This window comes from Hylobates moloch, unplaced genomic scaffold (assembly GCF_009828535.3).
Source record: "Hylobates moloch isolate HMO894 unplaced genomic scaffold, HMol_V3 SCAFFOLD_2, whole genome shotgun sequence".
In the NCBI taxonomy this organism is placed as follows: Eukaryota; Metazoa; Chordata; class Mammalia; order Primates; family Hylobatidae; genus Hylobates; species Hylobates moloch.
In genome coordinates this window covers 21,356,932-21,372,116 of record NW_026652277.1, presented here as the reverse complement: position 1 = coordinate 21,372,116, position 15,185 = coordinate 21,356,932, and the positions used below count along the sequence as shown (strand labels likewise).

Genomic DNA, 15,185 nt, shown 5'->3' with positions numbered 1-15,185 from the left:
CATTTTTGAGAAAGATGGCTGGGTGTGGTGGCTCACGCCTGTAATCCCAGCACTTTGAGAGGCCAAGGCGGGCACTTGAGATCATGAGTTTGAGACCAGCCTGCCCAATATGGCGAAACCCCATCTCTACTAAAAATACAAAAATTAGCCGGGCACAGTGGCGCGTGCCTGTAGTCCGAGCTACTTGCAAGGCTGAGGCACAAGAATCGCTTGAACAAACAGAGGTTTCAGTGAGCCGAGATTGCGCCACCGCACTACAGCCTGGGTGACAGAGCAAGACTTGGTCTCAAAAAAAAAAAAAGAAAAGAGAAAGATAACAAATGAATAAGACATTATTACCCTTACTCTTTTATTCCACCCAAGCGAGAAGAACAAGCAGAGGGTGCAGAAAACAAGGAATAAAACAGTAATAAAAGCAAAATCTGCTCAGAATATGAGAAATTAATTTCTATATGGCTTTCTGAGGGAAAAATAATTGATAAAACTAGGACCAAGGCTGTGACTCAAAGGACCTGGGTTTGCTAATCCTGGAAACAACTGATATTCCCTTATGACTAACACTGTTGGCAAAAATTTTTTAAAGGAGGGATAACTGGGAATTCCTTGGATATTATTTAACCAAAAACACAGCCCCAAAATCCAAAACTTTTTGAGTGCTCCCATGACTCTCATGCTCATTGGTGCATTTTGGATTTCAGATTTTCAGATTAGGGATGCTCACCTGGTTAAGTATATATAATGCAAGTATTCCAAAATCTCCCAAAAATCTGAAATTCTAAACATTATGGTCTCAAGAATTTTTAATAAAGGTTACTCGACCTGTACTTTGAAAGGACACAGTATGCCCCAAGAAAGGAAGTGAATGCTAAACCATCAACCTCTTGCAATTTGAGTTCTTTATGCCTCGTGTTCCATTACTGGAACCTAAGCTTGTGGGAGTTATTTATCTCCTACTGCTCAAGGTCATCACCAAGGTCTGATTTTTCACACAAAAAAAGCTGCAACCTCCAGCATAAATGGGTTAATGAATATCAGACTTTTCTTAGAGAAAATAACAAGATGGTTTTAGTGAAGAAAAAGATGTTCTCAACTTTCACTTTAGTAAATCATAAATTTTTGTAATGTGGTGAAGATAAATAGCAAAGAGGAAAGGACAGATTGTCAACTCTTCCAAAACTGTTTTTGATGTTTCAAAAGACCTCGTGCCCCTAACTGTTCAGAACCCAAAAAAATGTACGTAGGAAAGAGTTCAGTCAAAAAACGAACAAAACCTATAAGCCCCAAACTTAAAACTCTTAGAAATCACTTTTAGAAACACACTAATTTTCCATTTTGTACAAGTCACTATAAAACAGGCCATTTATCAGGACACACTTCCATCTATAATACAAATTTTAGAATCTAAACTCTGAATTAAACATTTTATAGGTGTTTTCTAGGCTTCTACTCTAATTTGACCTACAGTTCTCAGAAAAAAATGTACTCTGCTACAATTTGAACATCTCATGAGAGAATTTTGATTACTATTAAATGTGATGCTTTTAGCCAATAATTTCAAGAGGGAATCACATTAGAACCTGACTCTACTCCTGCTTTAAATCCTAGTTGTAAAGGAGAAATAACAACATCAATAGGAGCTGTCCTATTTCACAAGGCTGTTCCAAGGATCAAACGAGAGAGTAAAGAGTTCCTAAGAAACTTAAATGTACTCAAATAAGAGATTATATTAGCATTGCTAAGCTGAATGAGACAGCATTTTTTTCTTTTCCATCCATTAATGAAATTCTTTAATAATGGTAACTAGCCAGAATAGTTATTTTAAGAAAAAGATCATTAGCTTATCAGTTTGATTTCTTCAGTCTGGCATTAATCTCTCAATGAACCCATCCTACCCTATAAACATTACCTTCACAGTGCCACAAACACAAGCTTCCTGTTCCTATTAGGCTTTTCCCTCAAACAGACCTTTACTTTCTTTTCAGGTAATGTTGGCCTTCGTCTTCTGTCTACTTCAAAGTACAATTCAACGTCTCCATGATCCTTTCCAACTTAATAATACTTTTCATCATAAACTGGCAAAATTACTACTACATGAAAAGCTTTAAAAATAGCCGGGCCCAGTGGCTCACACCTGTAATCCCAGCATTTTGCCAGGCTGAGGCAGGTGGATCATGAGGTCAAGAGATGGAGACCATCCTGGCCAACATGGTGAAACCCTGTCTCTATTAAAAATACAAAAATTAGCTTCCTTCCTTTCTTCCTTCCTCCCTCCCTCCCTTGCTTCCTTCCTTCCTTCCGTTTTTGTTGAGATGGTCTCCCTCTGTTGCCCAGGCTGGGGTGCGGCGGCATCATCTCGGCTCACTGGAACCTCCCTGCCTCGGGCTCCCGTGATTCTCCTGCCTCGGCCTGCCAAGTGCCTGGGATTGCTGGCGCATACCACCACGCCTGGCTGGTTTTTGTATTTTTGGTGGAGACGGGGTTTCGCCGTGTTGGCCAGGCTGGTCTCCAACTCCCGACCTCGAGTGATCTGCCCGCCTCGGCCTCCCGAAGTGCTGGGATTACAGACGGAGTCTCGCTCACTCAATGCTCAATGTTGCCCAGGCTGGAGTGCAGTGGCGTGATCTCGGCTTGCTACAACCTCCACCTCCTAGCCGCCCGCTTTGGTTTCCCAAAGTGCTAAGATTACAGCCTCTGCCCGGCCGCCACCCCGTCTGGGAAGTGAGGAGCGCCTCTGCCTGGCCGCCCATCGTCTGGGATGTAAGGAGCGCCTCTGCCTGGCCGCCCCGTCTGGGAAGTGAGGAGCGCCTCTGCCCGGCCGCCCATCGTCTGAGAAGTGAGGAGCGCCTCTGCCCAGCCGCCCATCGTCTGAGAAGTGAGGAGCGCCTCTGCCCGGCCGCCCCGTCTGGGAAGTGAGGAGCGCCTCTGCCCGGCCGCCCCGTCTGGGAAGTGAGGAGCACCTCTGCCCGGCCACCCCGTCTGGGAAGTGAGGAGCACCTCTGCCCGGCCGCCCATCGTCTGGGAAGTGAGGAGGCCTCTGCCCGCCCGCCCCGTCTGGGAAGTGAGGGGCATTTCTGCCCGGCCGCCCATTGTCTGGGATGTGAGGAGCGCCTCTGCCCGGCCGCCACCCCATCTAGGAAGTGAGGAGCACCTCTGCCTGGCTGCCCTGTCTGGGAAGTGAGGAGCACCTCTGCCCCGCCGCCCCGTCTGCGATGTGAGGAGCGCCTCTGCCCGGCTGCTGTGCAACATTCCAAGTGTGAAGTGACAGCCTTCGTGGTAGAATGAATGAAGACACTGGCACTGATTATATAACACCTTGGCAGCTATCTCAAGTCCTTGATGGTGGAGGTATTGGAATTATAGAAGAAAGCAAACACACAAATTTGACTAAAGGCGATTTTGTGACTTCTATTGGCCCTGGAAAACCAAGGTTATTCTGGATGGAAATAGCCTTGAAAAGGTGATATATATATGAACGTATCTGATTTTTTTCCCCGTATAATTCTTACTTTGTGCATTTGATATTCAGTTGTGTTTGTAATCACGGAAAAATAAAAGCATATACAAAAAGAAAAAAATACAAAAATTAGCTGAGCGTGGTGGCGCACACCTGTAGTCCCAGCTACTAGGGAGGCTGAGGCAGGGGAACTGCTTGAACTCAGGAGGCAGAGGTGGCAGTGAGCCGAGATCGGGCCACTACACTGTAGCCTGGTCAATAGAGCAAGACCAACTCGAAAAGAAAGAGAAAGAGAAAGAGAAAGAGAAAGAAAAGAAAAGAGAAAAGAAAAGCTTCACAAATAAAGTAATTTGTCTTACAGCTTAGCTATAAACACTCAGAGGGCAAGTACAAAATCATACAGGATACTTCTAACCACATGACATACACTCATGAGACAACTAATGGTATTCATTCATTTTTTAAAATGATGTTTAACATTTACTATGTCCAAAGCACTGTGCTGGAAGTGGGGATACAGTGGTGTATGTCAGAAATAGCCCCTAGCCTCAGGAGTTAGTATTATAGTGAATGTTATAGTTTAACCAACAGGTGCTTACAAAGGTCATCTTCGACATTACTAAATTATCAACCTGTCATTCAAGAAAGTCAATCTTTTAAAAACAGCATCATGAAAAACAACTTGTGATGATGTAATACATAATACAGTTGTCTTCTGTGTCTGTGGGATTCCACATCTGGGGATTCAACCACCCTTGTATAGAAAATATTTGGAGGAAAAAATTGAGTCTGTACTGAATGTGTACAGACTTTTTTTCCTGTCATGATTCCCTAAGCAATATAGTATAACAACTATTTGCATAGCATTTACATGATACTAGGTATTATAAGAAATCTAGAAATGAATGATTTAAGTACACAGGAAGATGTGCATAGGTTATATGAAAATACTATGACATTTTATAACAGGAACTTGAGCATCTTGGACTTTGGTATTTATTTGCAGGAGGTCCTGGAACCAATTCCCTGTGGATGCCAAAGGATGACTGTATACATTTTCTCCTTCCTACTTATTTATTATATGGGGGGAAGCTTCTTGTTGCCACAATTACTAAATGATTTCTCAATTTCAAATTAGTCCGAAGGAAAAATTAACTTTTCATACCAATAAGAAACACTATTGCTGAAAGTTAAATTATTGGTTCAAATTTGTTCAGGGATCTCTTTGCTTAAAGTATGACTGAGATTACACTAGTGTGGTGTTAGAACCTCATCAGCAAACATCTGTTGAACTGTCTAATCAAATGGCCCTGGACCCAGGGAAAATGCATATCTCCATCTCTTAAAACCTAAGAGAATTCTGTCTCAGTTTCTTGTCCTATATAATAACACTTAATGCTTATTAACTGCTTAACACAGTGTGTGGCACATACTAAGTGTTCATCAACAGTTAGCAATTCTTAACTTATTATGACTAAAGCAGCGCATGAAGCCAAGCCTCTTCTAGATAAGGATACTCTTTTTACTATTATCAATAAATGTTCTGCACTAAGTCCTAAAATGTTTATTAACATATATAAAACTAAAGAATATATCTCAAATAGTTTTCAGTAATCTTATTCCATGATTATAGCTTTAACAAGACATAAAATATCTTCAGAGTAATTTTTTTTTTTTGAGATGGAGTCTCACTCTGTCTCCCAGGCTGGAGTGCAGTGGCCAGATCTCGGCTCACTGCAACTTCTGCCTCCCGGGTTTAAGCGATTCTCCTGCCTCAGCCTCTCTAGTAGCTGGGACTACAGGTGCGTGCCACCACGCCCAGCTAATTTTTGTATTTTTAGCAGAGACCAGGTTTCACCATGTTGGCCAGGACTGTCTCAATCTCTTGACCTCAAGTGACCCGCCCACCTCGGCCTGGGATTACAGGCGTGAGTCACCATGCCCAGCCCCAGAGTAATTTTTTTTTTTTTTTTTTTTTTGAGACGGAGTCTCACTCTGTCACCCAGGCTGGAGTGCAGTGGTGTGATCTCGGCTCACTGAGAGCTCCGCCTCTCAGGTTCACGCCATTCTCCTGCCTCAGCCTCTCCAAGTAGCTGGGACTACAGGCACCCGCCACCATGCTCGGCTACTTTTTTGTATTTTTAGTAGAGATAGGGTTTCACCGTGGTCTCCATCTCCTGACCTCGTGATCCGCCCGCCTCAGCCTCCCAAAGTGCTGAGATTACAAGCGTGAGCCACTGTGCCCGGCTGCCCCAGAGTAATTTTTAAACACAACGTTTTAAAAATTTCTTGGCAGATAAATTTCTTAGGTTATTTATTTTTGTGAACTAATATTTACAAGAATTCCCCCTAACTTACTATGTTTACCTAATGGTAAGGTAAGCGATACGAATCCTTTTTTTCTGCCACAGGAGCACCACAAACACTGCCCTCTGAAAGCAATCATCCTATGAGAAACACTATTCCTCACACCTAACATCTCCCCAAATCTGTAACAGATAGGAAAATATTTTCAGGGATGTAAATCAGTATCTTAATTTTATTAATTTGAAGACGTGTTTCAAATAAGCATTCCAATGTAATTTCTGAAATTTAGAAATTCCCAGACTATGCTTCCTAACTACAGAAAATCAGTGAAGAGGTCTCCCCACAAAAGCAAATCTAGGCTTTATTTTCTTGGTAAGGTACTCATGTGATTGATTACTACACCTCTTGCCAAAAATGAAGAGAAATTCAATTTTTTGATTAAATTTGTCTAAAGGTACTTTTTGTGACAAGGGGGCTTACTGCTAAGCCCTTCTAGTTTCAAAGGAAACATATAAATAAAAGCATACATTCAAATATGCAATATATTTAAACCTTTTCTATGAACTTCTTTCTAACTACAATTTATATACATACTTTCCCCCTCTAAAACAGTGAGCCTCAACCAGAGGTAGTTTTGGTCCCCTGGACACATTTAACACATTAAACAATGTTTGGAGACATTTTTTATTCCCACTGTGGGAAGGGAGCGTGTGATGATGCTCTTGGCCTGTAGGGGGCAGGGACTGGGGATTCTGGTAAATATCCTGCACTACATTAACATGAAGACTTGTCCCATCCAAATTGTCAATAACGCTAACATTGATAAATCCTGCTCTAGAATCTCTAGAAGCATTAAGCTTCTAGAGATTCCACTCATTTCTGAATACAAAGAAACTCCTGGCTATGTGATCTTGGGTACCTTATTTTACCTTTCAAAGCCTCAGTGTTACCAGCTGTAAAATGAGGACATCTCATAACTGTTGTTAAATGAGAAAATAAATATTAACAGAACTGGCACATAACAAATCACAGTTATTGTTACTATTTCTCACATCTGACCTTTACATATGATATTCTCTCTCTTGGACTGGTCTTTTTTATGTTTGTTTACTGAAGTTACTGCTGTGTATTCACAACTATTAAAACAATCTGAAATTTTGTATTTATAAAATAAACATGAACATTCTTTGTTAAATTGTATCATTTTTCCATACCATTTCCTACCTACCCTTGCCACCAACTAATAGAACAAATACAATCCATAATAATTTATCTTAGCTAAATTCTTGTTATTTCAACAATCAGAAATCTAAAACTAGAAGAAAGGTTTCAACATATATTGAAAACCATTTATCTTAAATTCAAGATGCAATTTAAAAGATAAATGCTGACATTTCAGTTAACATCAACTGTTAAGGGTCTGTCTAAAAGCATGCAATTTGAAGAAATTTTTAAAAATTGAAAATAACATTCATAATACAAATTTCAAGTTACAGAAACATCCCAATGGTGTGAATAACAATGTATATCAACTCACTTGTCTTATAATAAAAAGAATGGTAAAATCATGAAGTATATTTGAAAACAAAATTAAATCATTTCAGGTATCTCCTGAAATAAAATGTGACTGCTAGATTCTATAAATTAAAATCATTTATCACTGATATAAAAATGTCTCAGGATAGGGTAATTCAAGTAATATCTGTGTGAGGAGTCGTTTAGAAAATGATGACTAAAATTGAAGTTTAGAGAAAGGGAGCTCAAAACAAAACAAAAACCAAAGGGTAAAAACTCTCACACCCTAAATGTAAATTCTGCATTTTTTTTTTTTTTTTAAAAATACTGTGCAGGTGAAACAAAAACAGGAAATAAATTCTAAGTGTTTTGTAAGTAATGAATGACCAATAGATTGTTTAGCCTACATTTAATTAAGTAAAATCAAATTAGTGCTGAACATCTTTCCCAAAAACCAAATCATCTAAGACTTTAAGATATTTTTGTATTTTCCATTTGAAAATTTAAAAACTGAGAAATTTCACTTTGTCATTTATTAATTCCAAGTATTATCATAACAACAGTTGAAAACGTTTTGAGACAGAAGAAGGGAGGTGGTGGGAGTGAAGGAGAAAAATAATAGGCAAACCCCTACCTGAACCAACTGGAGATGAGCCAACACTGAGGCTCTGTAAACTTCCATTCCTGAGCAATGTAGGAGATTTCTGCAGACTAGAGCTTGTTATGCTTCCTGCAGCTGATGCTACAGATGATGTTGGTGAAGCAGAAGAAACTGAGAGATGAGAAACATTCTCTTGATTTTTGTTTCCTTTGGGTCTACCAGGCCCATGCTTACTTTGTTTATTTCCTTTCCTTTTCTTTTCCTTTACAGTTTCTTCTTCTATGCCAGAAGTTTGAGCCCGCTTATATCCTGCTGTAGGAAGGCTGGAATTACCCAAATCTCCAGGTGAATTTTCAAAGCTTTTAGGCTGTGAAGTAACAGCTGAGGTTGAAGGGAGGCCAATTAAGGTACTAAAACTATTTACCCCCCCTTCCTGGCTTCCAGACTCTCCTTTATGTACATCTTTGGTTGTTGATGACTGTTGGGAGTGAGAGTAACTGTCATTACGCAGATCTGAGTCTGTAAAGCTCAGGAAATCCTGGGGAGACTGCACTGAACTTCCAGAAGATGATTTTACACTGCCTGGAGTTCCTGAAAAACTGCCTGTAGTTTAAAAAAAAAAAAAAAAAAGGTTGGGGCGGGGGGTGGGAACAGAAAAATTGGATGCTAAAGTTCCCATAAGCAGCAGACATGACACAATCATTAAAGAGTTAAAAAAATTAACTACAACACTTAGGACATCAATATATTAAGACTTGTCAAATTTATCCCCAAAATTACCTTTAAAAATATGTGTCATTTTACAGATGGTATTAAATGTTTACTGTGGAATTGCAAGCTATTACTTAAATAATTGTTAAGATATAAGATGTGCTTTATTTCACCTACCTTTTGCCACAGCAACATTCTGCAATTCTCCCCCAAACACCTCATGTATGCCTGAGGAAGGACTAAAGAACAGTAGTCTCCTTTCCACAGTCATGCAAGACCTAACAAGACTATAATCTGACTCTAAATGTCTAGGGGAACTTCTTTTTTGAATATTGAAGGTATGATTGAAAATGTTCCCAATATACAATAAGAACTTAAGATGTTTCCTAGGTTATGAGTACTAAGTTTTAACTTTAGGACATACCAGTGATTGTTATAGTTCAGCTGAATCTACCACAATAGAAAATGGATTTGACAAAATAATGATCATATGGAATCTAATCTATACCTCACATTCTCCCAATCCAATTTTCATGGAACTTCATAAAGAAATCAGCCACCACTGCTTATTCTTTCTTTAAAGAACATCAGTACCCCACCATACCATTCTAAGATATAAGAACCTTAGGCTGGGTGCAGTGGCGCATGCCTGTAATCTCAGCACTTTGGGAGGCCGAAGCAGGAGGATCATGAGAGGTCAGGAGTTCGAGACCAGCCTGACCAACATGGTGAAACCCCGACTCTACTAAAAATACAAAAACAAGCCGGGCGTGGTGGCGCATGCCTCTAATCCCAGCTACTCAGGAGGCTGAACCCGTCTCTACAAAAAACTTAAAAATGAGCTGGGCATGGTGACGCATGCTTGTGGTCCCATCTACTTGGCAGACAAAGGTGGAGGCAAAAGCTAATTGAGGGTCTGAAGCGGGAAGAATGCTTGAGCCCAGCAGGTCAACCTTGCAGTGAGCCATGATCACACGATTGCCCTCCAGCCTGGGCAACAAAGCAAGGCCCTGTCTGAAAACACACACACACACACACACACACACACACACACACACACACACACAAAACCTAGAAAACAGGTTAGTGTGTTAACCTGTTAAACTTCAAACTTTATAACAAATGCATTATTAATCAACAACTTATTTACTGAGACCTATCTAAATCCCCTAAAAATTGTCCAGTATTTGTTTATCTACTAAAAAATGTAAACCTTGATTGTATTTATTTATTTAGTGGGTTTTATTGTTTGCTTTTGGTTTTTTGTTTGTTTTTTGAGGCAGGGTCTTGTCCTGTCGCCTAGGCTGGAGTGCAGTGGCACAATCACGGCTCACTGTAGCTTCAACCACCCCGGGTCAAGCAATCCTCGCACTTTAGCCTCCTGAGGAGCTGGGGCCACAGGCAGACATCACCAAGCCTGGCTAATTTTGTTTGCCTGTCCAAGGAGACAGGGTCTCACTCTGTCACCCAGGCTGGAATGCAGTAGTGCAATCTCAGCTCACTGCAGCCTCAGCCTCCTCGGCTCAAGCAATCCTCCCACCTCGGCCTCTGAAGTAGCTGGGACTATAGGCATGTGCCACCATGCCTGGCTAATTTTGTATTTTTTAGAGAGACAGGGTTTTGCCATGTTGCCTAGGCTGGTCTCCAACCTCTAAGCTCAGAGGGTCCACCTGACTGAGCCTCATAAAATACTGGGATTACAGGCATGAGCCACTGTGCCCAGTTCACACCCAGCTAATTTTTAAATTTTTTGTAGAGGTGGGGTCTTACCACGTTGCCCAAGCTGGCCTCAAGAGTTCTGCCCGCCTCAGCATCACAAACTGCTAGGATTATAGATGTGAGCCACGATGCCAGGCCAACCTTCATTGTTTTTAATGTTTAGGAAATATAAATAAAAAACATTTATGGAAAAGACGCCAGGAACAGTGTCTCACACCTGTAATCCTAGCACTTTGGGAGGCCAAGGCAGGAGGATCACCTGAGGTCAGCAGTTCGAGACCAGCCTGGCCAACATGGTGAAATCCCATCTCTACTAAAATACAAAAACTGGCCAGGCATGGTGGCATGCACCTGTAATCCCAGCTACTGAAGAGGCCGAGGCACAAGAATCACTTGAACCTGAGAGGCGGAGGTTGCAGTGAGCCGAGATCGCGCCACTGCACTCCAGCCCAGGCAACAGAGCGAGATTCTGTCTCAAACAAAAAGAAGGACTGTTCTACAGAACTCAAAGCAAAGCTCCGACTTTTATTACTTTTCTCCCCAATTTTAAGCATTATTCCATATCTAGTTAAACATTAAAATTACAATTCAATTCTGGAAGCACAAATCATATTATAAAAGGAAAGAAAAAGTACCTATTAAAAAAATTTAATAGGAAACACTATCTTTAAAGTAATCTTACTACAGCAACTAATCATATAATAATCTAGAACATCCATTAGTTATAAGTTCAAAAAAAAACAATTCTTTTACAAAGCATAACTATTATTAACCATCTTAAAGACAAGTATTTTAACTAAAACATCACTAATACCTTGAGGAAAAGGGCTAGCTGCTGACACAGTTGTTCCTGGATTTCTTCCACCACCAGGCTTTCTTCCCCTTTGACCTGAGCTGTGAGCTGAAGATTTCTTCCCTTTGCCCTCTGACCCTCTAGTCTCTGAAACATCTTTTCCACTAGAGGTGTGTGCAGAGACTTCCTGGAAATTTGCATTTGTAAATCGTGCAGTAGTATCTTCCAAGCGCTTCAATGATCCAGATATAGAGCTGTTGCTAGTGCTTGTGTAAGTCTAACATTTTGATTCAAAAAGGGAAGGAAAAAGAGTTGATTACATTTTAGTTACAGAAAACAATGGGTGCCACATTAATAAGAAGAGCTTGCAGAATAAACACAAAGTTTCTGTTCTAAAAATAAGTCAGTTCACCTAAGAAAATCATCTAAAAACAATTTAAGTCTATTATAATTACTTTAAAAAAAAAGAAAACAAAAGAAAAAGCGTAGATAATTTAAAGATGGCTGTTTCAGGATCAAATTGCAACAACTTGTAAAAGTATGTATTAGTTATATTTATGAACTGACACACAGTAATACTGAAAATACTCACTTGTCAAGCAACATCATTTTTTTTTTTAACAATGTCTACACTTCCTAGACATGAAATTAAAATAAGCTTTAGTGTTCAACACAGGAAGGTGACAATAAGGGAACTAAGGTGCTACAAATCCATTAGAGGACCATATCCATGAGTTTATAAGGCTAGTAGGACAGAGCAAAACTTTTTAAGGAATTCAGGTGAGGGCCCCTTTGCAAAAAAAAGAAAGATTTGAAACAGAAATCATTTTTCCAATTGTTATGTTGAGGAAAAAGTTATATATCGCAAAGGTAAGATTTTATAACTATCCCTAAAAGTGGTTCTCAATCATTCCCTTGATCTGCATTTGTTAAGGAAAAAAGATGAAGATTTGTATAGTTTCCAGTTTTAGCAATCATTTTTAAGACAAGGTATACCCAAATAATGGCGAATAAAATGACTACATGAAAGTGTATTATACCAGATGCACATTTATCACCATGTTTTGAAATCAAAGGTTTATAAAGTCCATAAGGGCAAAGGTTTTGATGTTGCCATTAAGTTCACTAAAGTATCTGAGGCATGCACAGCATAAAGTTCACTAAGTGCTTGCTACATAATCAGCACTAAATTTTTGTTGGATAAGTGAATACTTTTTTATTCTATCTATCTAAAATCTCTGCCATAAAAATGAAAAAAATCTGAAAATATGCAAAAGTGAATTTTCCCACATACAGCCACCACTCAACACAAACAATCAGATGAATACGAAAAACGAGAACATGACAATAAAATCAAGCTTCAAAATGGCTGGCATTTTTAGCAAAAACAATTTCAAAAAGAGGAATAAGAGAAGAAATTAAGTGTTTGGAAAACCAAATCTTGCTGCTTTTCTGTCACCCTGTTGCCATCCCCAGCCCCCATCATCTCAGTGCCAATAACGGACATTCATCATTAAATAGAAGAAATATTTCATAAAAACAAAGTACTCCACTATTCTAACAAACTATAATCCACAAACAAGAACAAACGTTTCAAAGTAAGTTTAAAAGGAAAAAAAAAATCCCATTTTACAAACCAATTACATTTAAGCTGATAAAACTTCATGGCTTACTTTAGAAATATGAACCTTTTCCATGCTGGGCAGGTCAATTTGGAAACCACCCCACCTCATTTTTCAAATACTTTTTCCAATTACTTGAGTTGATCCTGAGGTTCTCCATTCCTCTCACATCTGATCCTTGCATGACCTAGTGAAGTTTAAAAGTCATCTAAGAAAACACAGTGGTGTTCTTCACTCGTATTTTTGCTCATGTATCAAATAAAGAATGGAGAGAAAATTGGGTAGAGTACTACAAATGGAAATACACTATTCACTTCCACATGACAATCTACATTAGAGATGGTCATTTTTCCCACTTATTTAACAGAACATCCTTGCTCAAACCCTCAAGTATAAATCTGTCCAGAAAAACCCATGAAAACATGACATTTGGAAGAAACAGTATTACAGAGCAATAAAACAATCAAATTTCAGTGACAAAAAATCATATTAAAACCGTAACGGAACATTTTTAAAATGTCCAAACCTACGTTTCAGAACATAATCAGTCTTAATGTGAAAAAAAATGAATTTTAGCTTTAGATGTTAACAATTTTTAAATTATACATAATGACACCAACTAAGGCAATGCAGGGTTCATTCAAAGAGAAACCTCTATTTTAATTCCACGTTTAAAAGTGATTTTAAAAGTACTTGTTCCATAATGTGCTGTTGGGACAATATGGCACTAGGGAATTCCATTATAAATAGACAACGATCAACTCAAAATCGAAGAAAAGACAGGTAAAAGGAGACCAGAGGGAGGTGGGAGATGGCTGAAAGACACACTATGAGTAAGCCCAAGACTAAATTCACAAAATCTTGTTTCCTCACTTTTGTATTCTAAATGTCTATCATAGTATGAACATCTCACTGCTCTGAGTGTAATTCTTGTATATAATAATATTTATTTTTAATGCAAATTGGACCACAAAATGCAAACTACTTCATTTGGTGCTCTACTGAAAAATATAAGTTCTTTTTTTGTTGTTGTTCTTTTCTGTATTTGGCTGTATTGAGAGTCTCTGAAGTGCTGCATAAATACTTTGTTCTACATTGTGATTTACAGGCAACTTAATCTTTTAAAAGGCTAATTCAGAATACACGTCATTTTTATTTCATGGCTAACTATTAGTCCTAAGATAAGCTGCAACACCAATATACCTACACAATAGCATTAAGTGGGAACAAAAATTATTTACTTCAAATAAAAATGTAAAACTAGATCCAAAATTAAACAATGACTCTATAACATTGGTGACGAGAAGTGCTACGCCTTCAACCATTAGAAAACATAATGTGCTGGTTAGAATTTTAAAATAAAATTATGTACTATTCAAGTGTCCCATAAAAACCACAAACTTCGTACCAAGCCAACCTTGAGACTACAACATGTAAACTACCCAACATAAATCACCAAAAGAATGAGTACATTAAAAAAAATAAAATAACAGTGAGCTGTAGAACAAACTTAAGTAGCCTAATTTACATGATACTAGAATACTCAAAAAGAATGGGAGGATCAAAACAAACGAACAAAAAATCCCGACAAAACTGAAGAAATAATAGTAGGAAAAATTATAAAATTCATGGAAAAAACCCACAGTTTAAGAACCTCAAGTAACCCCAAGAAAAATAAATATGAAGAAAAGTAAATGAACTCAGTTCATTATCAAATTGCTTATCATTAAAAACCAATGATAAAGAGGAAATGTTACAAGAAACCAGGCTTTTCTTTTTTCTTAAGGATGTCTTACATGCCAAAAACAAAGATTAAGAATGAAAGCAAAATCTTCCCTGAAAACATTCAATCTAGAAAACAGGAGAGTACTAAAAGAAAAAACTGTCAACTTAGAATTGAACAGGCAGCTATTATAAAATATCTTTCTAAAACAAATACAAAATTAAGGCTTTTTTTGGATATAAAAGCTGAAAGAACTAATCACTAGCAGACCAACACTACAATAAAATACTAAAAGAACTATTTCAGGCAAATAATAAATGAAATGTGAATATACCAAAAAGAAAGAAGAGCATTAGAAATGTTCATTGCTAATGGTAAATATAGTACAGAGAGATGATGATGATGATGTGAAATTTCTCATCACACCACTCAAAATAGTGTGCAAATTATAATATATTTACTTCTGGAATTTTCCATTCAATATTTTTCAGACCTCAGTTGACTGAAGATAACTGAAACTGTGAAAAGAGATAAGGAAGGAGTAACAGACAAACAGTAAAAATGGTAAATAATAAAGACTAGTTCATTATTTTACTTTTTTTTTTTTTTTCGAGACAGAGTCTCACTCTGTCGCCAGGCTGGAGTGCAGTGGTATGATCTCAGCTCACTGCAACCTCCACCTCCCGGGTTCCAATGATTCTCCTGCCTCAGCCTTCCCAGTAGCTGGGACTGTAGGCGCC

The 15,185-nt window shown here is 38.5% G+C and overlaps 1 protein-coding gene across 12 annotated transcripts in view; it reads right to left on the bottom strand.

Annotated features, from left to right (window-relative positions):
* MLLT10 (MLLT10 histone lysine methyltransferase DOT1L cofactor) overlaps window positions 1–15,185 on the bottom strand; it is a 218,368-nt gene that overhangs the window by 63,550 nt on the left and 139,633 nt on the right. For 10 of the 12 annotated variants that reach the window (XM_032168098.2, XM_058432171.1, XM_032168176.2 and 7 more), the window contains 2 exons: window positions 11,122–11,377; window positions 7,911–8,480 (listed from right to left, as the gene is read on the bottom strand). In XM_032168098.2, coding sequence (XP_032023989.1) covers window positions 7,911–8,480; window positions 11,122–11,377 — 826 coding nt within the window. Of the gene's footprint in view, window positions 1–7,910; window positions 8,481–11,121; window positions 11,378–12,773; window positions 12,910–15,185 lie in introns of all 12 variants that reach the window. The other 2 variants (XM_032168423.2, XM_058432187.1) reach the window with 2 other exon arrangements.